This window comes from Tursiops truncatus, chromosome 13 (assembly GCF_011762595.2).
Source record: "Tursiops truncatus isolate mTurTru1 chromosome 13, mTurTru1.mat.Y, whole genome shotgun sequence".
Taxonomy (NCBI): domain Eukaryota; kingdom Metazoa; phylum Chordata; class Mammalia; order Artiodactyla; family Delphinidae; genus Tursiops; species Tursiops truncatus.
Window position 1 is genome coordinate 28,269,574 of NC_047046.1, and position 24,600 is coordinate 28,294,173.

General features: G+C 55.2%; 1 protein-coding gene across 1 annotated transcript in view; it reads right to left on the reverse strand.

Moving 5' to 3' along the window:
- Positions 1-246: 246 nt before the first annotated feature.
- The window catches only part of IMPA2 (inositol monophosphatase 2), a 28,267-nt gene continuing 3,913 nt past the window's right edge, over positions 247-24,600 (reverse strand). The window contains exons 2-8 of the mRNA XM_033837538.2: positions 18,487-18,620; positions 11,975-12,079; positions 10,147-10,192; positions 8,302-8,410; positions 2,674-2,782; positions 1,930-2,081; positions 247-736 (exon numbers count right to left, since the gene is read on the reverse strand). Of these exons, the coding sequence (XP_033693429.1) occupies positions 621-736; positions 1,930-2,081; positions 2,674-2,782; positions 8,302-8,410; positions 10,147-10,192; positions 11,975-12,079; positions 18,487-18,620 (771 nt within the window). The 3' untranslated portion in view covers positions 247-620. The remainder of the gene's footprint in view (positions 737-1,929; positions 2,082-2,673; positions 2,783-8,301; positions 8,411-10,146; positions 10,193-11,974; positions 12,080-18,486; positions 18,621-24,600) is intronic.

A 24,600-nucleotide genomic window follows, 5' to 3' on the forward strand; every position in this document is an offset into this window, starting at 1 on the left:
TTCGTTAAACCGATCACAAAAACATTTTAACACAGAATTTTAGACGTTTGGTTTTCTTCAGTCTGACCCACGTCTCGGATTTTAAATACTGATGTGATACTTACTGAAGTTGTTTTCATCACCCGCGGCAGGCAGATAGCAAGCATGTCACCTCTGGGCTGTCATATGCAAACTTCCCTAAAGAGCCTGTGGATTTTGGGGGTCGTTTGGGGAAATAGGCGACACACTTGTGGAGGGAAACAAGCAGAGAGTCATCATTTGGTTTATTGCATTCTGAAGTACCATGGGCAGAGGCGGGGGAGGTCACTGAGAGCAAGTCTGCTTTATCAGCAGTTCGAAAGCCTTATTACCTGAGATTTGCATTCTGGAAAAAAAATTGCAATTGCAGTATCAATACACACATCCTGTGAGATCCAGGTTTTGGCCCCGGTAGGAGGGCTGGACCAACCCACACAAGGCTACGTGAGATTACAGAGAGGAACCACTGGACACCAAAGTCACCAAGACGTGGGCTCAGCCAGACAGCCCGGACTCCAGCCTGATGGCTCCTTTGGGGATCAGGAACGCTTGCTCCAGGTTCCCAGGAAGGCCCCGTCCTGGGGCAGCCCTGTCTGCTCTCCTCACCTCTCATCGTCCCGCCCGTAGTTAATCGTCTGTAGGGCCTGAGCTATGAGCACGGCCATTTCCCGTGTGCCCGCAGCAACCACCCTGCAAGACATGAGGTCTAGCGGCCCGCCTGCGGACAGAGGGACAGGGTGTCTGGGTTAGGGAGGGGGCGGCACGACCCCCATCAGCCCAGCACTCAGGCTGAGCCAGCCCAAAGGGTGGAGGCTCAGCCCCGCTCTGCCCCAACCTGGGTGCCATCCAGGACCGGCACCTCCTGAGGCTGCGCTGGGAGAAAGCGGCTTAAGGTACAGCGTTCAGACCCGAGGCTCAAACAACGTTAGGTCAGGACTGGGAGCAGTTCTCAAACTCTGTGCTGCACGGGCCTCCAGGGACCCAGGAGGCCTTGGTGGGGGGGTGCTGGGGGTGGCCTTTCTGCTGGGCCCCTCGACGTGGCTGCTCTGTGCACCAGGTATCTGGGGCAGGATGAAGGCCCTCGACCTCCTGGAGGTGTGAACAGGACTAAAGGCCTCGCTGGAGACCTCAGTGCACATGCGTGCGTGCGTGCGTGTGTGTGTGCGTGCGTGGTCACATCCAGGACAGACATGTCTTTAATGGGGACGGGCCTGCCTGGCCTCGATGCCCAAGGCTGACCCCTCTTCACTTCACACCCTCTCGGAAGCTCAACTAGGGCCTCCCGAGGAGGAGGAGCAAAAACGGAGCAATCATGGGATGAAGGGCCCACCGCCAGCGCCAGCAGTTAAACGGAGCCCAGTGTTTCCGCAACAGGCTCTGGGTTAAAGCTGGGGGATGATGGGCTCCACAGAGGACCCCAATGTCAGATGAGGCTCCATGGGCGTCCCCGGGACAGGGACGCTGTGGGACTCGCCCCCATGGGGTCGGTAACTGGGCACGGTGACTCTGAGGCAGAGGAACAGGTCACCTCTAGGATCCGTCACCTAAATCCTTGTCATTGGATCAGGGAGCATGCTGCCTGCTCTGTGGTCTCAGTGGAGTGTGTGTGTGTGTGTGTGTGTGTGTGTGTGTGTGTGTGTGTGTGTGTGTGTGTGTGTGTGTGTGTGTGTGTGTGTGTGTGTGTGCGTGCGCCGGGGAAGTGAGTGTTTAGAAAACACAGCCACCCGTCCTGACCCTGGGTCTATCTTCACACCTGGAGGTAGGAAGGGGGAGGGGCCTTCTGGCCTAGCCCACTGCCCTCCCTACACATCCCTGTTAGCAGAGGAGGGGGCCTGTCTGTCTGGGGCATTGCGGGTCTGTCCTGGGGATGCACCCCTGGGGACGGAGGGCGGGCTGAAGGCCCGAGCTCACCTGACGTGTCCATCACGACGCCGCCTGCTTCCCTGATGATGACAGTGGCTGCAGCCAGGTCCCAACAATGCAGGCCAAACTGGTAGTAGGCGTCGGCGGCGCCCGAGGCCAGGTGGCAGAGCGCCAAGGTGGAGCTGCCGATGACTCGGACCCTGGCGGAGATGGAGGAGGGGAAACATACTGAATGGCTCTGCTCCAGTGCCCGCCCCCTCCACTGCAGGCACCCCCAGGAGCTAAACAAGAGCCCAGGGCCTCTTCCCAAAAGCTCGATTCTGAGCCCTGGGCTCAGAGCCATGCCGTCCAATAGAACTTTCTGTGGTGATGGACCACCCGGCCCCGCGAAGCCACCAGCCCAAGGCTGTGGCACTTGAAGTGTGGCTGGTGCAACTGAAGGACACAACCTTCACTCTGTGGACCTTCAACGACCTTAGATTTAAACCATCTGGGGTGGCCACAGTCACAGCGCAGACCCGGGGGAGACTGGGCTGGGGGGGCGTCACTGTCATCACAAAGGGCGCTGAGCTCTGGGCGCACACGGGGCTGAGATGGGCTCCCACAGGTCCCCTGCCACCCCACCCCCACGGGCTGCACGAGCTCCCGGCTGGAGACCGGGCTGGCTCGCGTGTCACTGCTCCTGTCCCGGGGAGCAGCCTGGGAGCTGTTCGTGGGGCCTGGGCATCCTGTGGGTGTCGGGGAGGGGGAGCATGCACCCATGGGTCCCAGTCCCGGGAGGGGAGCGCGTACCCGTGGGCCCCAGCACGCAGCAGCCTCTCCATGTTGCTCAGGAACAGCTTCAGTGTCATGGGGTCTCGTCTGGGCCCGATTTCTGTCAGAACCAGGGCCTTGGAGAGATCTGTGTGGAGAGAATTTCTCCAAGTCAGAAACACCAAGGCTCAGTTCTCACCCAGCAGTCGGGTTTTTCCTTGAAGCGAACTGCAAGCCCGCCTCCAGCGGGTTTGCTTGATTCAGGGTCATCCCTGGGTGGCTGATGCTGCAGAGGTTTTTGGCCTGGGAAAGGAAGGACGTGCTGACTAGAGTCGAAGCCACACTCTGACCATCTCACCTCCCAGGCCCCAGAAAGTCCCAGATGCAGGGGTGGTGGGGGGCAGACCTCCCAGTTCTCTCTTTTCAGGGACGCTTACCAGCAAGAACTCGGACGGGTCTGGTGGCTCATGAAACCAGCATCATTCAGTCATAAATAAAAACAAAGTGACTCCAAACTGGGAATGCCCCATGTTTGGAGGAAAAAAATGCCTCATCAAATAAATCTGCCTTTAAAAACCTTTCTTGGGACTTCCCTGGTGGGAAGTGCAGTGGTTAAGAATCCACCTGCCAATGCAGGGGACATGGGTTCGATCCCCGGTCAGGGAACAAAGATTCCACATGCTGCAGGGCAACTAAGCCTGTGCACCAAAACTACTGAGCCTGCGCCCTAAAGCCCGCGAGCCACAACTACTGAGCCCGCGTGCCTAGAGCCCGTGCTCCGCAACAAGAGAAGCCACTGCAATGAGAAGCCCGCGCACCGCAACGAAGAGTAGCCCCCGCTCGCCGCAACTAGAGAAAGCCTGCGCGGGCAGCAATGGAGACCCAACGCAGCCAAAAATAAATTTTAAAAATAATAAAAGCTTTTCGTTAGCTGCCGTGATGACAAAGATGGAAACGTCATCCCTGTGGAGGAAGTGACTGCTAAGCAACGTCTTTGGAAAGGGGTCCTCGGGAGTAACCCCCCAGCATCGGGGGTAGATGCTGTGGCCATCAGACACAGGAAAGTGGCTGCAGGCGGGCCGGGCCTGACTCATTGCGGGGGTCATAGCACTGTCCCTCTTGGCCACACACACAATCACGCCCAGATCTAGTGTCCTGTCTCGTCAGGCCTTGCCGTTCAGGCAGGATCAGCCACTCCCGTGTGTTCAGTTGAGAGAACAAATCCTCTCCATGAAGTGGAGGAAAACCACGCCCATAGGTAACCTCACTCCCCGGGGCCCAATCCCCCCTGACTCCCATAAAGTCACCTCCCACCGGGGACAGACCACTGGGAGAAGACACTGGGTCTGTACCATTTCCCCTTTTCTCACACTGGAGGCTCTCATTTTATATTGTAAAGACTTTCTGAGACCTGGCACTACAGCTGGGCCAGTGACCAGCCCTGCCATGTGTCTGGTGGGGGCTCGGGCTCTACCCACACGAGGGGCACAGGGCAGCGGCTCCAGGATCTCCGGGGACAGGACCCAGTCTGCCCTCCAGAGCTCACCTCCCGACCCCACCCTCACTGGGCTGCAAGCTGAGAGGGCACCTTCCCACGGAAAAAAGACTTGTTTTGAAGAAAAAGACCTCAACAGGGCCAGGCACAGTGGGTGACCTGCAGGAGGTCGTGAGGCCCAGACCTTGACTCAAGCTTGTCTGGTGATGATGCCAAAGAAAGGGTTTCTTCCCGTAGTTTTTCATCTGTGAGAAGACACCTCTGTGCCCAGTGTCCCCCGCCCCCCAGCTGCAGTGTATCCACTCTTCCTCATGCTTGCACAGTGGTGTTTTTAAATGAAACCCAGACAATTAAGAAGTCATCTGAACTCTGCCACCTGAGGCAAAATACTTTCTACTGTTTTCTTTTGCCCAGATAATGAAACAAAGGTAAAAATGGCAATCCCCTCTACTTAATAGTGTCTTATATTATGATTAATTCTGACTAGCTCTCCACACTTACTATGACTTACTATGACTTTTATTACCTTTCAAACTATTTTTATCATACTAGTTTAGCTCTTAATCAAATACTAATATATATATATAATTTAAAATATTCTGTGACTTCATGGTGTGTGTGTGGGGGGCACGGGGACCTATTGCTTAATGGGTTCAGAGTTTCTATTTGCAGTGATAAAGAATTTGGAAATAGAGGAAATGGATGCACAAGATCGTGAATGTAATTAATGCCACTGAATTGTACACTTAAAAATGGTTAGAACGGCAATTATTATGTTATATATATTTTACCACTATAAAAAAAATCAAATAGATTTTGAAGCAGGGCATCTATGCATCCTCTTTCAATAAACAAATTTTAGGGTGAAGAAATAGTCCGTGACTTCCAACAGTTTGAAAACCCTTTTTCTGGTTGAGGATCAGAGCACTGTTGTCTTGAGAGAGATTTTACAACTTAGAGGTGAGAGAAGCAAGTCCTCTGTCTGCCCTGAAATACATCCTTACAGGAAAGAGGTGACTGTGCCTTGAAGTGTGGGCATGAGCGCAGGTCGTGCAGCTCCCGTGATGGCCTCGGACCGGCATGTGTGACACACGTGCTTGGGCTTCCAGATCCTTGCAGACCGTGAGCTCCTCACACGAAAAGTAGTATTAGCTGTACTTCACTGAAAACCCCAGAACTAGACAGAAAGTTGGCTGGGGGCTGTGAGGGAGAGGCAGAGAGTGACCAACGGGAAGGGGTTACCCCGGAGCCACCCAAACACGGGGCACCAGGAATGTAACGCCACTGAATTATTCACTTTACAACAGCTAATTTCATGTTACGCGACCTTCACCTCAATACATTATGTTCAAAAATAAATAATTGGAAAAAAAAAAAGTATTGTTCAGAATCCTGGAGAAGACTGCCCTGGAAACCTATGTAACCTCTTCCAAATCCCCTCTGACAAGAAAACAGAGCAGCTGGGAGAGCAAAACACAAACCACAGACAAAAATCATCTACAAAAACCTACATCCACAAGGGCGTATCCAGGCCCCAGAGGGCAATTGGGCGGGCAAACCCCTGACAGCTACTACGACCTCTCGTAACCGACCTTCCAGGGACTCTCAGGGCAGGACCCACTGAGCAGAAACGCATGGGAGTGAACCCCAAATTCACTGGACGGGAATCAGGGGCAAAGGAGGGAGATGATACAGGTAGCACTGCGGGAGGGGCAGAGCCAACCGTCCAAGGAAGAGGCCAACTTTGCAGGCACTTCACAAACACAGCAGAAGAGGGAGCCCTAGAGCCACGAGACGATGGAAAGTGTTCACCCCCCCACCCCATCACACCACCGGCCTCCAGAGCTCTTTCAATTAGAAAGAATGTAAAAGAATGATGTTTGAATCCCATACACAATTATCATAAGAAAAAAGAGAATAGGGAGCAGAATAACATCTCTCCAGTCGATCAGAGATTTCCAGAAAGACCTGTCCACAAAACAGAAGTAGCTGCAAGAGAAAGAAACGGAGAATCCACGGAAGAAGAACATCACTCAAAAGTAGAGGGGAGAGAACCTAGGAAAGAATTAGGAAAGGAAACAGTTCAGAAAAGAAGGTCAAGCTAAAGGAACGAGAATAAATAAACACAATAGATTATGCTTTACAAGACATGGAAGGTGAAAAGGAGGAAATTTTTTCTGAAATTTTTAAAAATTAAAAAATCGGTGAAAAAGGTGGAAAAGATTTAAGAGAAAGTGACAGAGAGATACGTACTGAAATGCTGGCTAGAAAGCGCCATTATGTCTGGGGTTTGTGGCAAGGAGTTGTTTGGGGTGGTGGGGGCAGGCAGCTTGGAGGAAGCAGGGTTGGCCGCGGGGGAAGGGCAGAGGGGTGACAGCAGGCTGTGATGGGTCATGTGGGTTCACTGTACTTTTTCTGTCTCCTTTGTATGTGTTTGCAGTTCTGCAAGGTAGAATTTTGAGAAAAAGCTACCAAAGAAATTCTGGCCTCATCTAATCCTTTACCGCTATGCAGTGTGGTCTTTGCTTTGTTTTTGTGAGTTGAAAACATTGCAGAAAGGAGCACAGGAAAGAGAAGGCAAGGAAAGCAGGGAGATGAGTGGTGGTTGTTTTAGCGACCGCTTCCTCCAGAAACGCATCCCAGAATTAATAGCTGGTTGATCTCGTGCGAAGATTCAAATTCCTTCTCTGATAACGACTCTCATTTTGGGCACCAGCGCCAGGCCGTTCCTGAGTGCCCTGTGGGTAGGATTTAATTTGATCCTCACAGCTGTCATCAGCGTCACCTCCCGCCCACGTGAACACTGAGGTTCCAGGAGCAGAGCTGACAAGTCACATGTGGAAGGTGTCAGAATCAGGCTTTGAAGCCAGGTCTGTACAACACCTAAGGACCATGCTGCTGAGGAGAGCTTTCCGTCACCTCCTGTAGAAACCTCGTCACCCGGCAAATAGAAGACAACCAGGGCTGAAAACATCACCCTGGACTTTATGAGTCAGAATTTTTTAAAAATCCCAAGTGAGCTTTGGGACACGAGCACCGACGGACTTGGGGTTCCGTGTTGCAGAGGGGGGTGGACAGCGTGTTTGAGCAAGGAGGCCCATGGGCGGAGGGCCTGGGATGGGTGTGAGCGTGGGCACCGAGCCTCGAGTCACAGCAAATGAATGTGGAGCAAAGTTCACCAGGGCCTTTGACAACTCGCTCCCTCACCCCCGAGTTACACAACTGGCTGGCAGGCCAACTCCTGGCAGGCGCAGCTGTAATCAACACTGCTGTCTACGTGGCCAAACCAAACAGTCCCCGGGCAGGAGCCTGGGCTGGGCGGTGGCAGAGGCCGGTCCGTGGTCCTGCCGGGCCCCTCCCTCTGGAGCTCCTGCGATATTACTTCCTGCCTACCTCCCCCCCAACACTCGTGAGGCCTGGGCCTCCTGCCTCGCCCGTCCTTCACGGGGCGATCATCTCCCTGGCAGATCCACGGCTCACAGTCACCCCGGCCAGGGATCCAGATGGCGCTGCTCTCACCGGACCTCAGCAGACCTGACCTGGGCTGGAAGGCCCGTCTCCTCACTGGTTGTAGGCAGCTCGGGGGCAGGGACACTCCTGACCCCTCTCACCACCTCTCAGGCCAACTAGACACATACTGTCAACTCTGTATGTTACAGGCAGTCTGAGTGTAACAGCAGCCCTTTGTAAAAGCCACTGGTGTCCTTGGGTCCTGCTCCAGCAATGACAAGGGCAGGGAGCATCTGTGGTGCATACACCACGGCTCATGGACACGGCTCCCCTGCAGCCGTCCGTGTTCTCGCAAGGACTGAAGCCAACGGCAGTGGGTCCACATCCAGGGAGCCACAGCCCGCACTTGGGGAACCGGGTCACCAAGAGGCTCCGAGGGCCAGAGTATGCCTCTGACCCTGCCCTTGGCCTGGCCAGCTCGCCCAGGCCCACTGGGACCACGCGGGAACTAGTTGCCAGGTTCCTTCTCACATTAGGGATGAAAGGTGAGAGCAGAACAGAAAGGGCCCATTGAAGGCTCCCGGCCACATCCACATCCACACTGAGACACAGACTGGCTCGACGTCCAGCCCACCAGGGGCGCGCTGTCCCCGAAGAGACTGGACCTCGGTAGGAGATCCCCACCACTGCCTCGCGGAATGCGTGACACGAGCGGGGCCCACCTGTCTCCCTGGAGACGCGCAGTCGCTGGCCGTTGCAGAAGGCGCCCCGGCCCCTCCGGCCCGTGTACAGCCGCTCCTCTGTGCAGTGGTAAATCACCCCGAACTCCAGCTGTGGGGTGGGCAGGACAGAAAACAGATACAGGATGTGACACAGGGACCGAAGGCCATGCAGCTCTAGCTGTGACCACTAACACAAGGACCGTGGATGGAAATTAGCTTTCGAAAGGGAACTCAAAAAATCAGCATCTGGATTCAAACCTAGACCTGGACATGAAAGCAAATGTTCTTTTCTTAAATAACTATATTTAAAGATATATTTAAACAAATAAAACTATATTTTAAACTGACATCATAATCAAGCATTAGTAACTGAAAATTACTGAAAAAGCTTCCTTCTTCAAAAAGGCCTCTTTTGTTTTCTCTGGGAGGGGAAAAAGGCTCTTGTGACTCCAATCAAACCCCACAAGAAACCCTCAAAATTGCTGACGTGTGAAGAATTCAGAATGCATCTGGAGATCCAAGAGCATCACAGAGCCTGGGGCAGCCCAGGAAGAGACGTGATTCACCAGAGGGGCTGATCCCTCCCTCGCCGCACACATCACCGGGCTGTGGCCTCAGTCCCCACAAGCCAGTGCCGAGAGGAGGGGAGCTGGGAAAAGGCCTCCCTACACCCGGAGCCCGTCTGCCTCTCCTCCCGGACTCCCTGCCGTCCTGGGCTAAGAATAGCACGCGTGCCTGGCCTGTGGGGCTGCCAACTGACAGAGAAAACGAGGAGAAGCCCCGCAAACGCCCAAGGGAAGTCTGGGCAGGCAGGAGAAGGGCTCACTTCTGGGAAGACCCTCCAGTCAGCACACACCCAGATCCTGCGCCCCCTCCAGTCAGCACGTGACCGCCCCCCTTCTCAAGCCCAGGTCAGTCCTGGAACCGGCCGGCCTCTGAGACACTGAGGCAGGCAGCCAGGGCCTCCACGACGAGGCCAGAACACGTGTACCCAGCGCACACCCCAGACTGTCACAGGCCTCGGTCTGGCCAGTCAGAGACCCTGCCGTCAGGATGAACAGCCCCTGGGCCCCGAGCTTCCTGCTTCACTTGCTCATCTCAATGACCACATTTAACAGAGAAACAAGTGAGTAACTGACTCCCTCACCAGATCTCAACATTAAGGCTCTTGCTTATCTTCACCTCAAAAGTTAAGTTCTTTCTCACGGGTATGACTCCTCTGCTGCCCCAGAATCTGCGCTAACCCTGAGGGTGCCCTAATGAGGGCTCCCTCCGCAAAGCCTGGCCCCCTGCCCTATTCAAGTGTAACTGTAGCAACTGCAACGAAGGTAAGGCTTTTCCTAAGTGTAATCGCTGAAACTGGATAATAAAGCTTAAGCCTGGATCCAGCCTTTTCTGCAGGTCCCAAGATATGGCCCAGTTCCGAGGGTATATGGGAACCACGCAACAGCCATGTTCTCACCCAACAGCTAGAGGAGAATGAAGAACTAATAGAACACTGGGATTAGAAATGTCCTCCAAAAATAGGAGTTTCTTTTGTGTGTGACTCGATCCCACGCCCCAGGGGTCAGATGGAGACTAACTGGGAACATCTGTCCAGAACGTCCCCTCCACGCGGCATCGCTAAATGGCCACCGAGGGGGAGGGCTGGCTGGAGCCCCAAACTCACACACCCCAAACCGGTTTGCATTTGTTTACTTTCTTGGATTTGAAAACACATGCTTGGATTTACTCATCATGATGAAGGCCGAGGACAAGGAGAGGAAAACTGAGGTTGGAACCAAGAAGCAAGATGAATAAACAACACCCAAGGGGCCGCGTGGCCGGGCCCCACTCATCACGTACCTCCTGGTTCACAGCAAACCCAATGCTCACTGCCACTGTCGGGAACCTGCAGAGAAGACAGATGGTTTACATGGTGACACACACGGACGCGTGCAAACTCAGGAGCCTCTATATGGCTGGAGGCGCAGAGGACCCTTCTACAGCGTGGCTGGGTTTGTTTTGTCAAAAAGTACCTCCCACAATTTCACTGAGCGCTTCAAGGACAAGCAGGCCGAGCTGACATGTAGGACAGCGACCTTGACAGACAACAGTGCTGGCCGTCGTCAGGACGGACGTGACTCAACAGTGACCACGGAGGACCCGGTGGAGAGTTGTTAATAATCAGCTTTCTGGTTCTCAGAGGCTGAAGGGACGGAGGGGCCTGGCTCCTGCGTCCATCGAGGGGCTGGGTCCAAGACAATCGCGTCCCTCCTGCCGTGACCCCTGGGTGAGCCTCGTGCAGGACAGCAGGCGTGGCCACTGCGTGGAAGGCAGGCGGTGATCTCGCATCCTGCCTGCGGGTTTACAGGTTACGTCTCCAGAACGATTTCTCCTTTATGTGAGGATCGTTAGGGCTTAACGAGTAGGAACAAGGAAGGGCTGCTTCTAACCCAGGAGACTCGGGACCCAGCCTTGCCCAGGCTGCGCCGTGATGTCCCCTGCTGTCTCCATGGGGAGGCTCTTGACACGCCACGGCCGGGCCTGGCTCTGGTTCCCACCCTCAGAAGGCTTTTCCCACTTGCTCTAGTCCCAGTGCTGCTGGACACAAGCAGGACAGGTCCTGTCCGAGGTGCAGTGGCCAGAGGCCCCCAAATGCCTTTAGGCTTCAAGGGTCACCACAGACCTGGACGGCCCTGGACTGTGTCTGGAGTCTAACGGTCAGCCTCACAGCTTGTTTCCCAAATGACACTCTCGTCCAGGTTCTCTCTCTGGTCCTGGGGTGGACATGTGGCCTTTGTCCATGGTAGGGCTTGGCTCGTTCTGTGCCTACCACCCTCACACAGTGGGACAGGAACAGGAGCCCCACTCAGAGATACACACCCGGAGGGGAGCCCTGTGGTCCCACAGGACTCCTCAGGGGTGTCATGCTCTAGTTAGAGTCTGATGACACTGTTGCTGTCACCAGATGGCTCTGTTCCACCGTCTCTAAAGGACCACCTGTGACGCGCTGAATCACTTTCCACACTTACACATAAATGCTCCATTTGAGGACCCCACACCCCGGCCCCTCTCACTGTAAGGAAGGAAGCGGGTGGCTGGCTCACCTATGGGAGGGGCCCTCCCCACGGGTCCTGCTGGTGGGGGCTGCAGGTCCACAGGCCCCCCAACCGCCGACGGGGACCCGGGATGGGGCAGGAGCCCGGGCCAACCAGCTCTGGGGCTGCACGAGTGTCCTCGTGGGAGGCTTTGACAGCCCCCCACCCCACCCCCCGTCAGCGCTTCTGGGGCTGGGCAGGTCACTGCCATCATATGCCTCTGACCTCCCGAAAACCTGCTGCTCTGGGCTGACATCTGTCCAGATTAGGCCGGCAGCCGGTGGCTCCTCAACCCCCCAGGCCACCATCCATACACGTGCTCCCAAGGCTGCTGGACCAGACACCCTGCGTTATTTACAACCCTGCCCATCTCTCCAGGGGCCTCCTTAAGGGTCCTTCTTAATTCAACCCAACGTTTAAATGTGACAAATGCAATAGTTTTTAAACAAGTGAAGATCTCCTACATGCTCTGAACGTATCTCACAAATGGGAAACTTTATTTTAAAGTATCATGACTTGTAAGTGAGACCACAAACCCGCTAGAGGTTTGCTGACGTGCTGCTTCGGAAAAGCCGGGGTGTGCCTGCGCTCACCTGTGCACGAAGTTGCAGGTACCATCAATGGGGTCAACGATCCAGGTGGGGCTGGGGGTGAGCACACACTTGGCCCCAGCGGCTGCAGCCTCCTCCGCGATGAACCTGCAGTGGACAGAGCTCAGCCTGAGAAAAGGCCAGGAACTTGAGACTCAGCGTTTCGAGCCCCGGCCCCGGAGACCAGCAGGCAGGGTGAGGAGATCTCACCCGGCCTCTCTGGTCAAACAGCGGCAGCGTCCGGGAAAGACTTTCTGCATTTTGCCCTCTGCTAATCTGTCACTTGGTGGGGCCCAGATACACAAGGTGACACCTTCTGTTAAAGCACCAGGGGGTGCAGTGGGCCAGGCGGGGGTCCGAGGACGGATGTGGGAAGAGCTGCCGGCGAGAAGCTGAGCTCTGCGCTGACTTGACTCTGCAGGGATAAGGCCGAGAAGAGAGCCAGCCAGGGGCCTGAGGATGCTGGGGGGGCAGGCTGCATCACAGCTGACACTCCAGCTGTACCCAGCCCAGCCTCCCCGAACCGCAGGTGCTGACATGGCATCCGTCCCGCATGCGGGAGACAGGAGCTGACATTGCTCCTGGGAGGCCCCACCCACCCTGGGCTCCCCTCTGGACCCCATCCTGCAGGGGTACGCAGGCCAGGCACCCCGGTCCCCTGTCCCCGCCCGTCCTCTGTGACGAGTCCTCTGAACACAAGCCCCACCGTAAGGCCGTCCATGCCCTGTTGGGAACCTGAACTAGATGGCAACAAGGCAGAATCCACTTGGTCTGTCTCAGCAACGGGGGCCGCCAGGAGCCAGCCGCCTAGGCCGGAAACCAGGGATGGCTCCCCTACCCCTCCTTCTTGTCCCCCCGCACCATGCTGGCTCATGCTGGAGGGTCCCCCGAAGTGTCTGCATCCCTGCCTCCTGGGAGGAAAGAACAAACTCCACCTAAACCCCCAGGACGGCGCCCGACACAGGTTTCCGACCGTCCCCAACAGATCAGGTTCACCTTGTCCTGCCAAGGGCTTCCCACTAGGTCCTCACACGCATGTCTGTCCTAGAGCAAAAGGGGCCCTGACCACAGCACACCTCTACCAAGAAGGAAAAACGAGTGAAAAACAAGAAATGCTTGGTGTCCTACTGCTGGCATTTTGCACACCCCAGTTGTAGTCGTTGGGAAGCTCTTTTTTATTTTTTTGCGTTACGCGGGCCTCTCACTGTTGTGGCCTCTCCCATTGCGGAGCACAGGCTCCGGACGCACAGGCTCAGCGGCCATGGCTCACGGGCCCAGCTGCTCCGTGGCATGTGGGATCTTCCCGGACCGGGGCAGGAACCCGTGTCCCCTGCATCGGCAGGCGGACTCTCAACCACTGCACCACCAGGGAAGCCCGGGAAGCTCTTTTTAAATAGAATTTAAAAGTTAGAGTTGGGGACTTTCCTGGTGGCACAGTGGTTAAGAATCTGCCTGCCAATACAGGGGACATGGGTTCGAGCCCTGGCCCAGGAAGATCCCACGTGCTGCGGAGCAACTAGGCCCGTGTGCCACAACTACTGAGCCTGTGCTCTAGAGCCCACGAGCCATAACTACTGAGCCTGCGTGCCACAACTACTGGATCCCGTGCGCCTAGTGCCTGTGCTCTGCAACAAGAGAAGCCACTGTAACAACGAAGAGTAGCCCCAGCTTGCCGCAACTAGAGAAAGCCCACGCACAGCAATGAAGACCCAACGCAGCCAAAAATAAATAAATAAAATAAATAAAAATTAAAAAAAAAAAGTTAGCGTTGGCGCCTTAGTCTCACTAGTCACATGGGTCAGAGGCCACCACACTGGACGTGCAGACAGAACACCTCTGTCACCGCAGGAAGCTCTCCAGGCTGGCATGTCACGGTCCTAACACTGTGAAGGTGCCCTTCATTCTGGTGTCACTTCAACTGACACAGTGCCGTCACCTGCACTGTCACTCAGCTGGTCCCCCTCAACTCTGGCAGCATTTCTGTCCCGAAGATTATGAAACTCACGCTCTATGTGCAGAGTCATCCAGACACAGACAAACCACCTGAAGCTTGTCCGTGTACACGACGAGGCTACATCATCATTTTCAGGTTGCTCTTCCCAGCCTGCCCACGCTGTCCCTGGAAAAACCCACCTGTGAGCAAGCAAAGCACCGGACTGGGGGCAGGGATGAGGAACCTAGAAAATTCGTGTGAGTGGAGAAAGCCTACAGCTGCCCCCAGGAGCTTACAGCCCAGAGGGCAGACCACATGCATCCGGGAAGCTCCTGGCTTTTGTCCCTCCTCCTGCTGGGCAGCCTCCCTGCCATCCTCCCCCCCTGGGAATTTGGATCATTCGGATCATGTGACCCAGGTAGGCGGGTCTAGATGAACAAGGTCGTGGTGACCATCAAGTCAGAGGAGGCTGGGCGGGGTGCGGCCAGGCAGGGTGACTCCCCGACCGCTAACCCGGCAGAAATAAGGGGGCGATCCTATGCCGCAATTAGCTCTGAGGTTTTCTGAGTCAAAGACGTAAGGTATTAAATCCGTCTTCAGTGCTTTCTGCAGCTACGTGATTTTCCTGCAACAGTTTGTGATTATGTTCTTAAAGAAAGGGGGCCATACCCGAAACACACACACATGAAGACAAAGTCCCAGGCTTGAACTGGGCACAAGGTCCAGGAAGCAGTGAGAATACGTCACTAAGGTCAAGAATAGAAATGACTCACAACAAAGATGATCCCAGGAACCTGGGAGGAATGTGGAATCTTCTTCCTTTTCTAACCTGATTTTAAGCGAGAAGCTGGTACCTACTAGGGGCGTTGGCAGGAGTCGCTGGGGTCCTGGAGGAGGAGGAGGGGCCGACAGCTCAGATAGCTGGACCACAGCCTGTGGCTGGCCGTCAGTCCATCAGCAAATGTGTGTACGCGGTCTCTGGGCTCCCGGAGCAGCCCCCATGATGCATCTGCAGACACAGCTTTTGTCCTGTGGGGCATTTCTGGTCGGAGTCACTCCAAGCAGCCACTCCAAGGCCTGGCCTTTCTGGGCGTCGACTGTTCAGGCCGAGGGCACCCTCCTCTGGACCACAAGCCCAGGCGGGGGGAGCACTGGTCACCTCCCCACTTGCCTCGTGCCCGTGGGTGGTCCTGGGGGCAGGGCCTCAGACATGTTCACTCTTCTAAGGCACCAGAATACCTCCCCAGCCTGTGGACCCTGATTTTCTCCGTGTGGGAAGGTAATTCCTGCAGAGGCCGGGGTACATGGACTCAGATGGCGTGTGAGAGAGTAACAGACACCTCAACAAGAGCGCTGGACCGTCCACGAAAAACCCACAATGTAAACAGAAAAAACACATGTGACTGAGCATGGGGCCATTTCACAGGCCTATCGAATGTACAGAGGAAAAGAGCACCAGGCACAAGGTTCAGAGCCTAGAAACAAGTTAGGCCAATACGTTCTGCTTTATTACTTCTTACTAAGAGTCATAACAAACCCTCCTTATGATTTTGATGGCCAGGAGCACCCAGGCCTTCTCTTTGGCCAGTTTGTTGACTCTGTGACAAGGTCAGGGTCACCTTCAGTCCACTAGGGAGCCAGCTAATGTCCCTGGCCTCATCGCTCAGGCTTCGGCCCAGGCTCTGCTGCCCGAGGACACAGCGTGAAATGCAGCGGGGAGACAATGCAGGCAGGCATTCAGGTGGTGGTGGCCAGGAACGCCTTATCCCCGAGTGCACGCACCCCACAGGGCACAGGGGCCGGTCAGCACAACAGTGCGGCCACGTCCCACCAGGGGCCCAGCCCGGGCAGAGGCGAGAGAGCACCAGCCGTCCTCCTCCCCCGGCCTGTGCCTCCCAGACAAGGAGACGCGGACAGGCTTAGCGATGCTACTGCATGTCTTCAAAGTCGCCCCACTTGGATCTCACTTGGGAGCACAGCTGGAACAGGTTTCGGCACCCACAGAGGCGGCCCGGACGCAGACTGAGCTCATGCCTTCGGCGCCAACACGGTGCTTCGGGAATGCGGCACTGACCTGGTTCCTTGTGTTACCTCCTCTGCGGCAGTGTCAGTGCTGGGTGACACTGTGGTCAGATTCCCATCCCTGGGGGTGGAGCAACTGCCCAGCCGAGGGCAGAAGCGAGTGCAGTTTCTGTCCACACCCATCTCCCAGGCTTTGGATTTCACCAGTGAGTAAAATAAAATAGCAAAACCAGGGAGCCCACAGTCAGGTTGTTTCTTATTTTATCAAAGTCAAAACAGCTACATTCTATCTTGTCTTTTAATTTTTTTTTTTTTTTTGGCTGCGTTTGGTCTCTGTTGCTGCTCACGGGCTTTCTCTAGTTGTGGCGAGCGGGGGCTACTCTTCGTTGCAGTGTGTGGGCTTCTCATTGCGGTGGCTTCTCTTGTTGAGGAGCATGGGCTCTAGGGTGCGCAGGCTTCAGTAGTTGTGGCACACAGGCTCAGTAGTTGTGGCTCATGGGCTCTAGAGCACAGGCTCAGTAGTTGTGGCGCACGGGCTTAGTTGCTCCGCGGCATGTGGGATCTTCCCGGACCAGGGATTGAACCCGTGTCCCTTGCGTTGCAGGCGGATTCTTTAACCACTGCACCACCAGGGAAGTCCCATGCAATCTATCTTTAATACTGTTTTGTGAAAGACTAAAAATGAGGAAGAGCATAAGTTCAGACTTCTTAAGAAAGGGTGACAGCCTTATACCAACTTGTTGTTTAAGGGATATATTTAAATACTCTGAATGCAGAAAAATAACAATATACTATTTTATCTTATAATATGCATGCAATTTTTTTCCTCATCACAAGTTTCTCAATTTGTCTCTGATCTAAAATACAATTAAATGTCCCCAAATTCTGGTACTTTCTTTTAAATCTTAATCATTGGGAAAAAAAACAAACCTGACTTAGGTATGCTGAAAAATGATTTCACCTATCTGAATTTTCTAGGCAACAGAGCAGAGAGTAGCATCCTGGCTTTGCTCTCAGAGCCAAGAGGGGAGAGGGAGCAGAGCCAGGCTGACATGGGCAGCCAGTCCCTGCCTCGCAGCCTGCAGCTTGGGCACCGCTGCCTCTTGTTAGGGGTTGGGGGGTACCTGCACTGCCCAGGGCTTTGTCAGGTGGGCTGGCAGGCACAGTTGGAGAGGCTCCAGGGGGCCTGACACCCACCCAGGGTGGGGACTGCTGCTCTGGGCGGACCCAGACAGTCTTCCTGAGGGGCTTCGGAGCCTGAGGCCCCCCGTGTGACACACTGTCTTCTGTCCTGTGATACTTGTCAAGGAGTGTGTAAATTCACACTGTGCAAACAGACACCAGGCCCCATATCGACACAACAGTGCATCCAAAGCACCAGCAACCGGCCAGCACTTTCAGGATTCGGTCTGTCAGAGTGATCTGACTGCAAAGCGCCAGGAGGCCTGGGACCACCACCACGCAGACCCCTGCAGTGACCAGAGCCTTTACCTGGACCCTGGACCCCAGGGCCCCACAGTCCAGCTGCCTCACTGCTGCTGGAGCCACCAGATGATACAGGGACAGAAAGAGCTCCTGAGCCAGAACCAGTGGTGGTTCCTGAGCCGTCACCTCTCAGGGAATCCAACTGCCTTGAACACGGTGGGGCCAGGGGCACTGACCCTGCCAGCCAGCCCCCGCCCACCCTGCCCTGCGTCTGCAGCCACGTCTGCGTGGACCTGTGTGGCTCAAACCCATGCTGTTCAAAGGTCAGCTCTGATTCTTTGGACGTTGCCATTTAATTTAGATTTTTGAAAGTTAAGAAATCATAAACAGTGCAGAGCCTGTAACCATTATAATAGATGCTAGGGTCCTGACTTTACGCCAAACAAGGAAAAAGGGAGAGACGCTGAAACACAAGGGCTACCGTCAACACGCCTGCACACACACATGCACACATATACACACACATGACCCCCCAGGTGATGCGGGTTAGAAGGAAGGAGCGGGGAGAAGGTGCGAGTGTGTACGGCCTGTCCCCTACCCCCCAGTCACTCGCAGGGCGTCACGCGGCAGGAGGGAGCCCCTCACTGGTCCACATGGACGTGGGGCCGGACAGACATGTCGTCTACACCTGGGAATCCAGCGATTGGGCTCCAGGGTGAGCAGCTCCCTAAGGAAGGAAAGGGACACTTGTGCCCAAGGAGCCCCCTCCCTGAGCTCAGAGCGTCTGCCCCTGGGGCTCTGGGCCCCCTTGGAACTAGACACACAGCGCTGGGCAAATGCTGGCCTTTTTCAAGGAAAAGATTAATTGTTGCATCGGATTCTCCACACAGTGACCCAAAAGGTCAGGGACACCTGCTCTGGAGGGGGGTGGCCCTGAGGGCTTGGTGTGGGCTTGGCAGGAGGGGCGGGCGGCCCTGGGGACGGCCACACGCGGGGATGCGTCCTGGGAAAGTCCGCGTGGCCCTGGGCTGACAGGGCACAGCAGAGGGGACTCCCTGCCAGGATCCGCGGCAGGGCGGGGAGTGGGGGGACACGCGGCCCGGGGCGGGAGTCAGCGAGGCCCCAGCGCACCCACCTGTGGGAGGGAAAGCGCTGCTGCAGCTCCTGCAGGATCAGAGCCTCCACCATGTGATCTGTTTCTGTCACCAGGTCCGCGGCCGACGTTTTTGTTGAGACACGTTTTTCCTCAGAAAGGGCTTTCCTGATGATCTGCAATGAAAGTCGGGAGGTGGGTGATGCTGGCCAGCACCCCCTACGCTGGGGACGGTCCTGCACCAGAGCTGGGCCCCCTCCCCCACCGCGGAGGGTGGCGCCCGGCTCTCTGTGGGGCTCCTGGGAACCTTCACTGCCGCCTACTCTTCTCGCGAGAAAGGCAGTCATGGGTGGAACAGTCTTTCTTTGGAGGAAAGAAACGCGGTTCTAAGGACGTGAAGCTTCAGCCACGGAGCCCCATGGAGCCCCCCGAGCTTGAACTCGGGAGATTTCAGTGTAGGAACCGCTTCTCCTCATTCACTTTACCCGTCACACGAACGTGCCCCTGGATCGGGAGCCCAAACGGTCCAGCCGAAACCAAACCCGGGAAAGTGAAAACGCATGCAGAGAACTGGAAGGCAGGCCCTGGCCTCACGCCCCGGGGGCTGGGTGCATCAGGTCACAGGACCGAGTGGTTTGGTCTCCCAGGAGCTGCCAGCGCTTCGCCTACACCCGGGACGGAGGGCTGAGCTCCAAGGCCTCCCCGGGGACCCACACAGGAAGTCGTTGAGGGTATTAATCAGGAAACAGCCCCACTGCAGCTAGGGCCTATCCTGTCATCTCTGCCCGAGTCACAGCTCGAGTCCCCAACCACGGTGACATCAGGACCCTGAAGCGACCTCTGACCTCTCCTCCAAGACCCGCTGCACCCAGGGTCCCTCACCTCCTTCCATGGACCCCCTCGTTCAGCCGCCACCTTACATCCACACCGCCAACCCCGTGATACTTACTCTTCAACCTTAGGTGGGTGTATCCCATGCCCTGTACACACATATCGTGTACACACATGCCATGTACATACATGCCTTGTACACATGCCCTGCACCCACATGCCGTGTACACAATGCCCTGTATCCACTTGCCGTGTACACACATGCCCTGTACCCACCTGCCCTGTACCCAGATGCCGTGTACACACATGCCCCGTACCCACCTGTCCTGTACCCACATGCCGTGTACACACATGCCCTGTACCCACACACCATGTACACACATACCCTATACCCATATCCCATGTACCCACATGCCCTGTACCCACATGCTGTGCACACACATGCCCTGTACCCACATCCCATGTACTCACATGCTGTGTACACACATGCCCTGTACACATACCCTGCACCCACATCCCATGTACCCATTCGCTGAAGAGGAGGAGGCCAGGAAGATGCCTCCAGGAAGCCTGCAGATAGGGGTGCTCACGCAGGATTTCACAGAATAAGCAGGACCCCCTAGACAGGGGCGGTCCTCATCCCAGCACCAAGCCCAGACAGTTGTTTGGTTTTCCGAGCTTGGTTGCAAAGATAACAGATTGGTTGTAATGGTTTCTAACAGAAAACCTGGCTTGCTCTCCGCTCCCTGCTGCGCGCCTGGTGTCTAGGGTCATGCCCGGCACACAGCCGAGGCGCAAAACCCTTCAAGTCACCAGTACATTATACCTCAGGCTGCTTAAACAGACTCAACACCGTTTTTTCCAGCCGGACCTCATGCGCTTGTGGAACACTGACCCCTTGATCTGTCTTGTTTCGCCTCTTGTTGCCCTCGAAGCCCATCACCCTCTGGCTTCCATCCTGTCCTGCCTCCTGGCCCCCCCCCCCCCGCCCCCCGCACGTCCACTCCCTGCAGTGCAGCCAGAAGGGCTCGCTAAGCCTGGGCCCACATAAAGCACCTAATGGCCCCATTTCTCCAAGGATGAAGTCACCCCCAACGTAGCTCACAGTGGCCTCCGTGGGCTGGCCTGGAGCAGACACAACTGGACACGAGTAGCCGGCCCTCTCCCTTCTAGGAAAAAAGCCCAGGGTTAGCAGGGCACCAAGCCACATGGCAGCCCGCATCGCAGCCTCCTGTGCAGGCAGGTGTGCCCTGGGACCAAGGTCGGCCCCGAGGACGCGAGGGGAAGCGATGCGTGTAACTCCCAAGTCACGTCCTCAAAGGGCCATTGTTGGCACGGCACTTCCTCCTGCCCTTCCACTCCCTCTGCTGTGACTTGGGCGTGGTCGCCGGGGTCAGATCAGCGGGGTCAGAGCAGTGGCGGGAAGGGACGGGCCCCTGGGTGACTCGGGAAGCAAAGCCTGCCTCCCAGACTCTAACTGGACTTGGGAGGGGTGGGGAGAAAGGACCCCCTGCCTCTGTCCCCGATTCTAAAGGAGCCAGCCCATCGGCCCACCTCTGCGCCCCCGCATACCCTGCCCCTCCTGCTGCACCGAACCGTCACTCACCCTCTCGCCCCCTTCCCACTGGACGCCAGGTTCCTCTGGCCCCAGCACTCCTCCTTTGTGACTGGGATGTCACCTCCCCGCAGAGCCGGCGCTCACCCTGCAAGTTCGCTCCTGGCTCCCGGGTTAGGACCCTCGTCTGCCCTGTGTCTGAACCCACCCCCCAGGCGGGCTCTGCAGCCTGACACATGGTGAGGTCTCAGAGGACACCTGCTGGGTGCACACGGGGTCAGGTAACTAAGTCGGGCAAGTGTTCTCATGAAGCTTCATCTGAGCGTCCTGGCCTCTCCATCCTCTGGATCCAACGGAGAGGAGACATGCCCAGGGGCAGTGGGGGAGTCCTGATGTCATCTGGGCTCCTTCCCAGGGGAGCCAGGCCCCCAGCCATAGATCACGCAAAGGACGGAAATTACGGATCCAGGAGGAGGATGCTAGAGCGTGTTCTTTTATAAGGATTTCTTTTCCGTTTCTATTAGTGTTTATTATGGCTGTGTGATGATCCTTTCCTTGTGGGCCTGTGTCCCTCAGCGCAGGGCAGGCCACACCCGCATTCCCAGCCACCTGCAGTGCTGCCATGGCCGGTCCTCTTCACCAGCTGCTGCTCCTTCCGGCCTTGGACGCCTGGGAGGGACCTGCAGACCATTCCCGACTCCTCCCTCTCATCCGGTTGCACTTCCAGATATTTAGATCCCATTTCTGAATTATCGTCCCAGACTACACTGCCCTTCAGATGAGCCAGCCATCCTGGCCCCAGACACTCTCCCGTCCACTCCTCTGAAGGCCCATCCATCCATCTGAGGGGGCCAGGGCCTCAAAACACTTAATGCCTTACGACAAAACCCCCCAAACCTACCACATACACAATGTACAAATCTCAGTACTAGGTTAAGAAAAGTTCAATTCAGACAATTTCCCACACTGAGAGGAAAGGTGGGGATAGTGTCTTGTTTTGTTTTTGTTTTTTGTTTTGCTGTATGCGGGCCTCTCACTGTTGTGGCCTCTCCCGTTGTGGAGCACAGGCTCCGGACGCGCAGGCTCAGCGACCACGGCTCACGAGCCTAGCCGCTCCACGGCATGTGGGATCTTCCCGGACCGGGGCACGAACCCGTGTCCCCTGCTTCGGCAGGCGGACTCTCAACCACTGCGCCACCAGGGAAGCCCAGTGTCTTGTTTTTAAACAAATCATTATGAGACTCAATCAGCCCTGCCTTTTAACCACAGTCGCATCCTCAGGGGAAAGGCCTGTGGGGTTCCGGGTGAGTTACCTACTAAAACCCTTTACCACAACTGTTTTCTCTCAGTCTTGGGATTTTAAACATTCTCATTTTGCCAGCAATAAGTTAGTGTGGCTGTTTTTTAATTAATGTTTTTCAGCTACTCACTAACTAAGCCTGCACTTCATAGACCTCCTGGCCTGGATCTCTCCCTCAAAATAACATTCTGTTAATGTTTAATATATAAAATATGGGACTTAAGTCACTGAAGCCTGAATTTCAAACCCCATCAGCTCCAGCGTCTGAGGTGTCATTCAGAGACACGTCCAAATGCCTCTTTCTTGTCTGTGAACCATCTCGGTTGTATGCTACTGTCCCCAAGTCGACCATACGATTATCACCCATCCCTATGGTGCAACGTGTGTGAGCTCGAGGACCCATGGAATGCACACGGAGAACTCTGCGGAAGTGGGGTTTCAACAGGCAACATCTTTCCCCTGCAGATGTGGGCCTGGCGGTACTACCACGTTTCAGGTTTCAGACTTATGAATGTGATGTGATGGTTAATCTTATGTGTCAACTTGACTGGGCCGTGGGGTACCAAAATACTGCGTTGAATGTTATTCTGGGTGTCTCTGCAAGGACGTTTTTGGATGAGATGAACATATTAATCAGTAAAGCAGATTGCCCTTTGGAATGTGGGTGGGCCTGGCCCCATCAGCTGAAGGCCAGAACAGACAGAAAACACAAACCCTTCTCTGCGTTAGAGAGCTCTCCATAGACTGTCCCTGGACCCTCAGCCCATGTGTGCCAGTGGGGCTGCTGCTCCAACTGCCAGTTGCTATCTCACAAGTTCCATCTTGGCTGAGGCTTCAAATGTGGGTGAAAGTGTTACAAATGTCATCATGGGTGACCCCACTCTGCGGAAGCTTGGGGCACGGGTGCAGGTGGGGCTGACAAGGCCAGGACTGACAGTGGAAATGGTGAGGTCACCAGCTGCCCTCTCCAGCCTCAGCCAGGATAGCAGGGGGACCTCCACCTCCACGTCCCGCCAGGTTGCGATCTCCCAGAGGAAATGCCGGTAGCTCGACATGGGATCCGCCTACGGAGAGCCCAGGGCAGACAAGCCTGCTTGTCCCCGTCCCGGGCGGGACCCAGCCTGAGACATCAGCCCAGGCTGACTGACGGCTCCCAAACTGGCGCCTCCACCCTCAGCCTCTCACGTGAACTCTCCACCCATAGGCCCCCACGTAGAGATTCACCGGCATTTCAAGGTCAACAGCTCACAGCTCGTGGAACACAGGACCTGACCTCCACCTCCAAACCTGCTCCCCCTACAGTTCCTGCAAATTCACTGGACAGTTCTTCAGACCCGAACCCTGCAGGCACCCCTGGCTCCTCTCACACCCGCTTCCGATCTGGCAGGAAACCTGGCAGCTCTGCCTTCGAAATACATTTGTTTACCACCTTCTTCACCACCCCCAGTCAATCCACCCTCATCCTTCACTCGGTCCATCGGAGATCTGGTTCTGCCCCACCCCCTGTGGCGCTGCAGCCTCACCCCCACCCCAGCAGCAGCCAGGGTGTCTCCCCATCACCCTGCAGGGCTCCACATGGGACTCTACCCCGAACCTCAATCGCACTCAGAGTAAGGTTAAAGTTCTTTCCAGAGTTACTCAAATAGTTGTTGTGTGAATGAATACATTTCTAACCTGTTTTAGCACCACCATTTTAAAAACAGAGGCCAGTAAACACATAAAAAGGCACTTAAGTTCATTATTCATACAGGACATGCAAATTAAAACCACCGCAAAACACCACCTCAAACTGGTCACAAGGGCTAAAATGGAAAGACAGACAATACCAAGTGTCGTCTGAGAGATGAGGCAACAGGAAACCTCACCTCCTGCTGGGGAATCATGAATCCCTGCATCCGCCTTGGAAAACCACCTGGCAGAATTTCATACACGATGACACAGCAATTTCACTCCTATTGTTAATCTAACCCCAGCAGAAATGCATATGGAGGTAATCAAAAGACACATGCGAGAGTGCTGAATGAGCAACATTATGCCTAATAATTCCTAATATTAAACTGTCATATATATAAATTATATAAAATATAAATATATATAAAATATAAATTATTCCTAATATTAATCCTAATTCCTAATAATAAACTGTCATATAGTCACGTAACAAAATACTACATACAGCAGTGTTTCTCAAAGTGCCATCCCCAGCCGGACAGCATCAGCTGGGGTTTTGGTGGAAGTGCTCATTCTCGGCCCCAATCCAGACCCGGTGAGTAGGAACCCTGTGGTGGATGCAGCCTGCTGCGGAGGCCCTCCAGGTGCTTCTAATGCACGTGAAGGTGTGAGGACCACATGTCCCCAGCAGCGAGACCCATGAGTGTCTATACCAAGGAGATCATCAAAAATTCTGTTGGGAAGTCAGAAGATGGCTGTTGGTAGGTGTGTAGAAAACTAAGCTAAAAAAATATGTTTT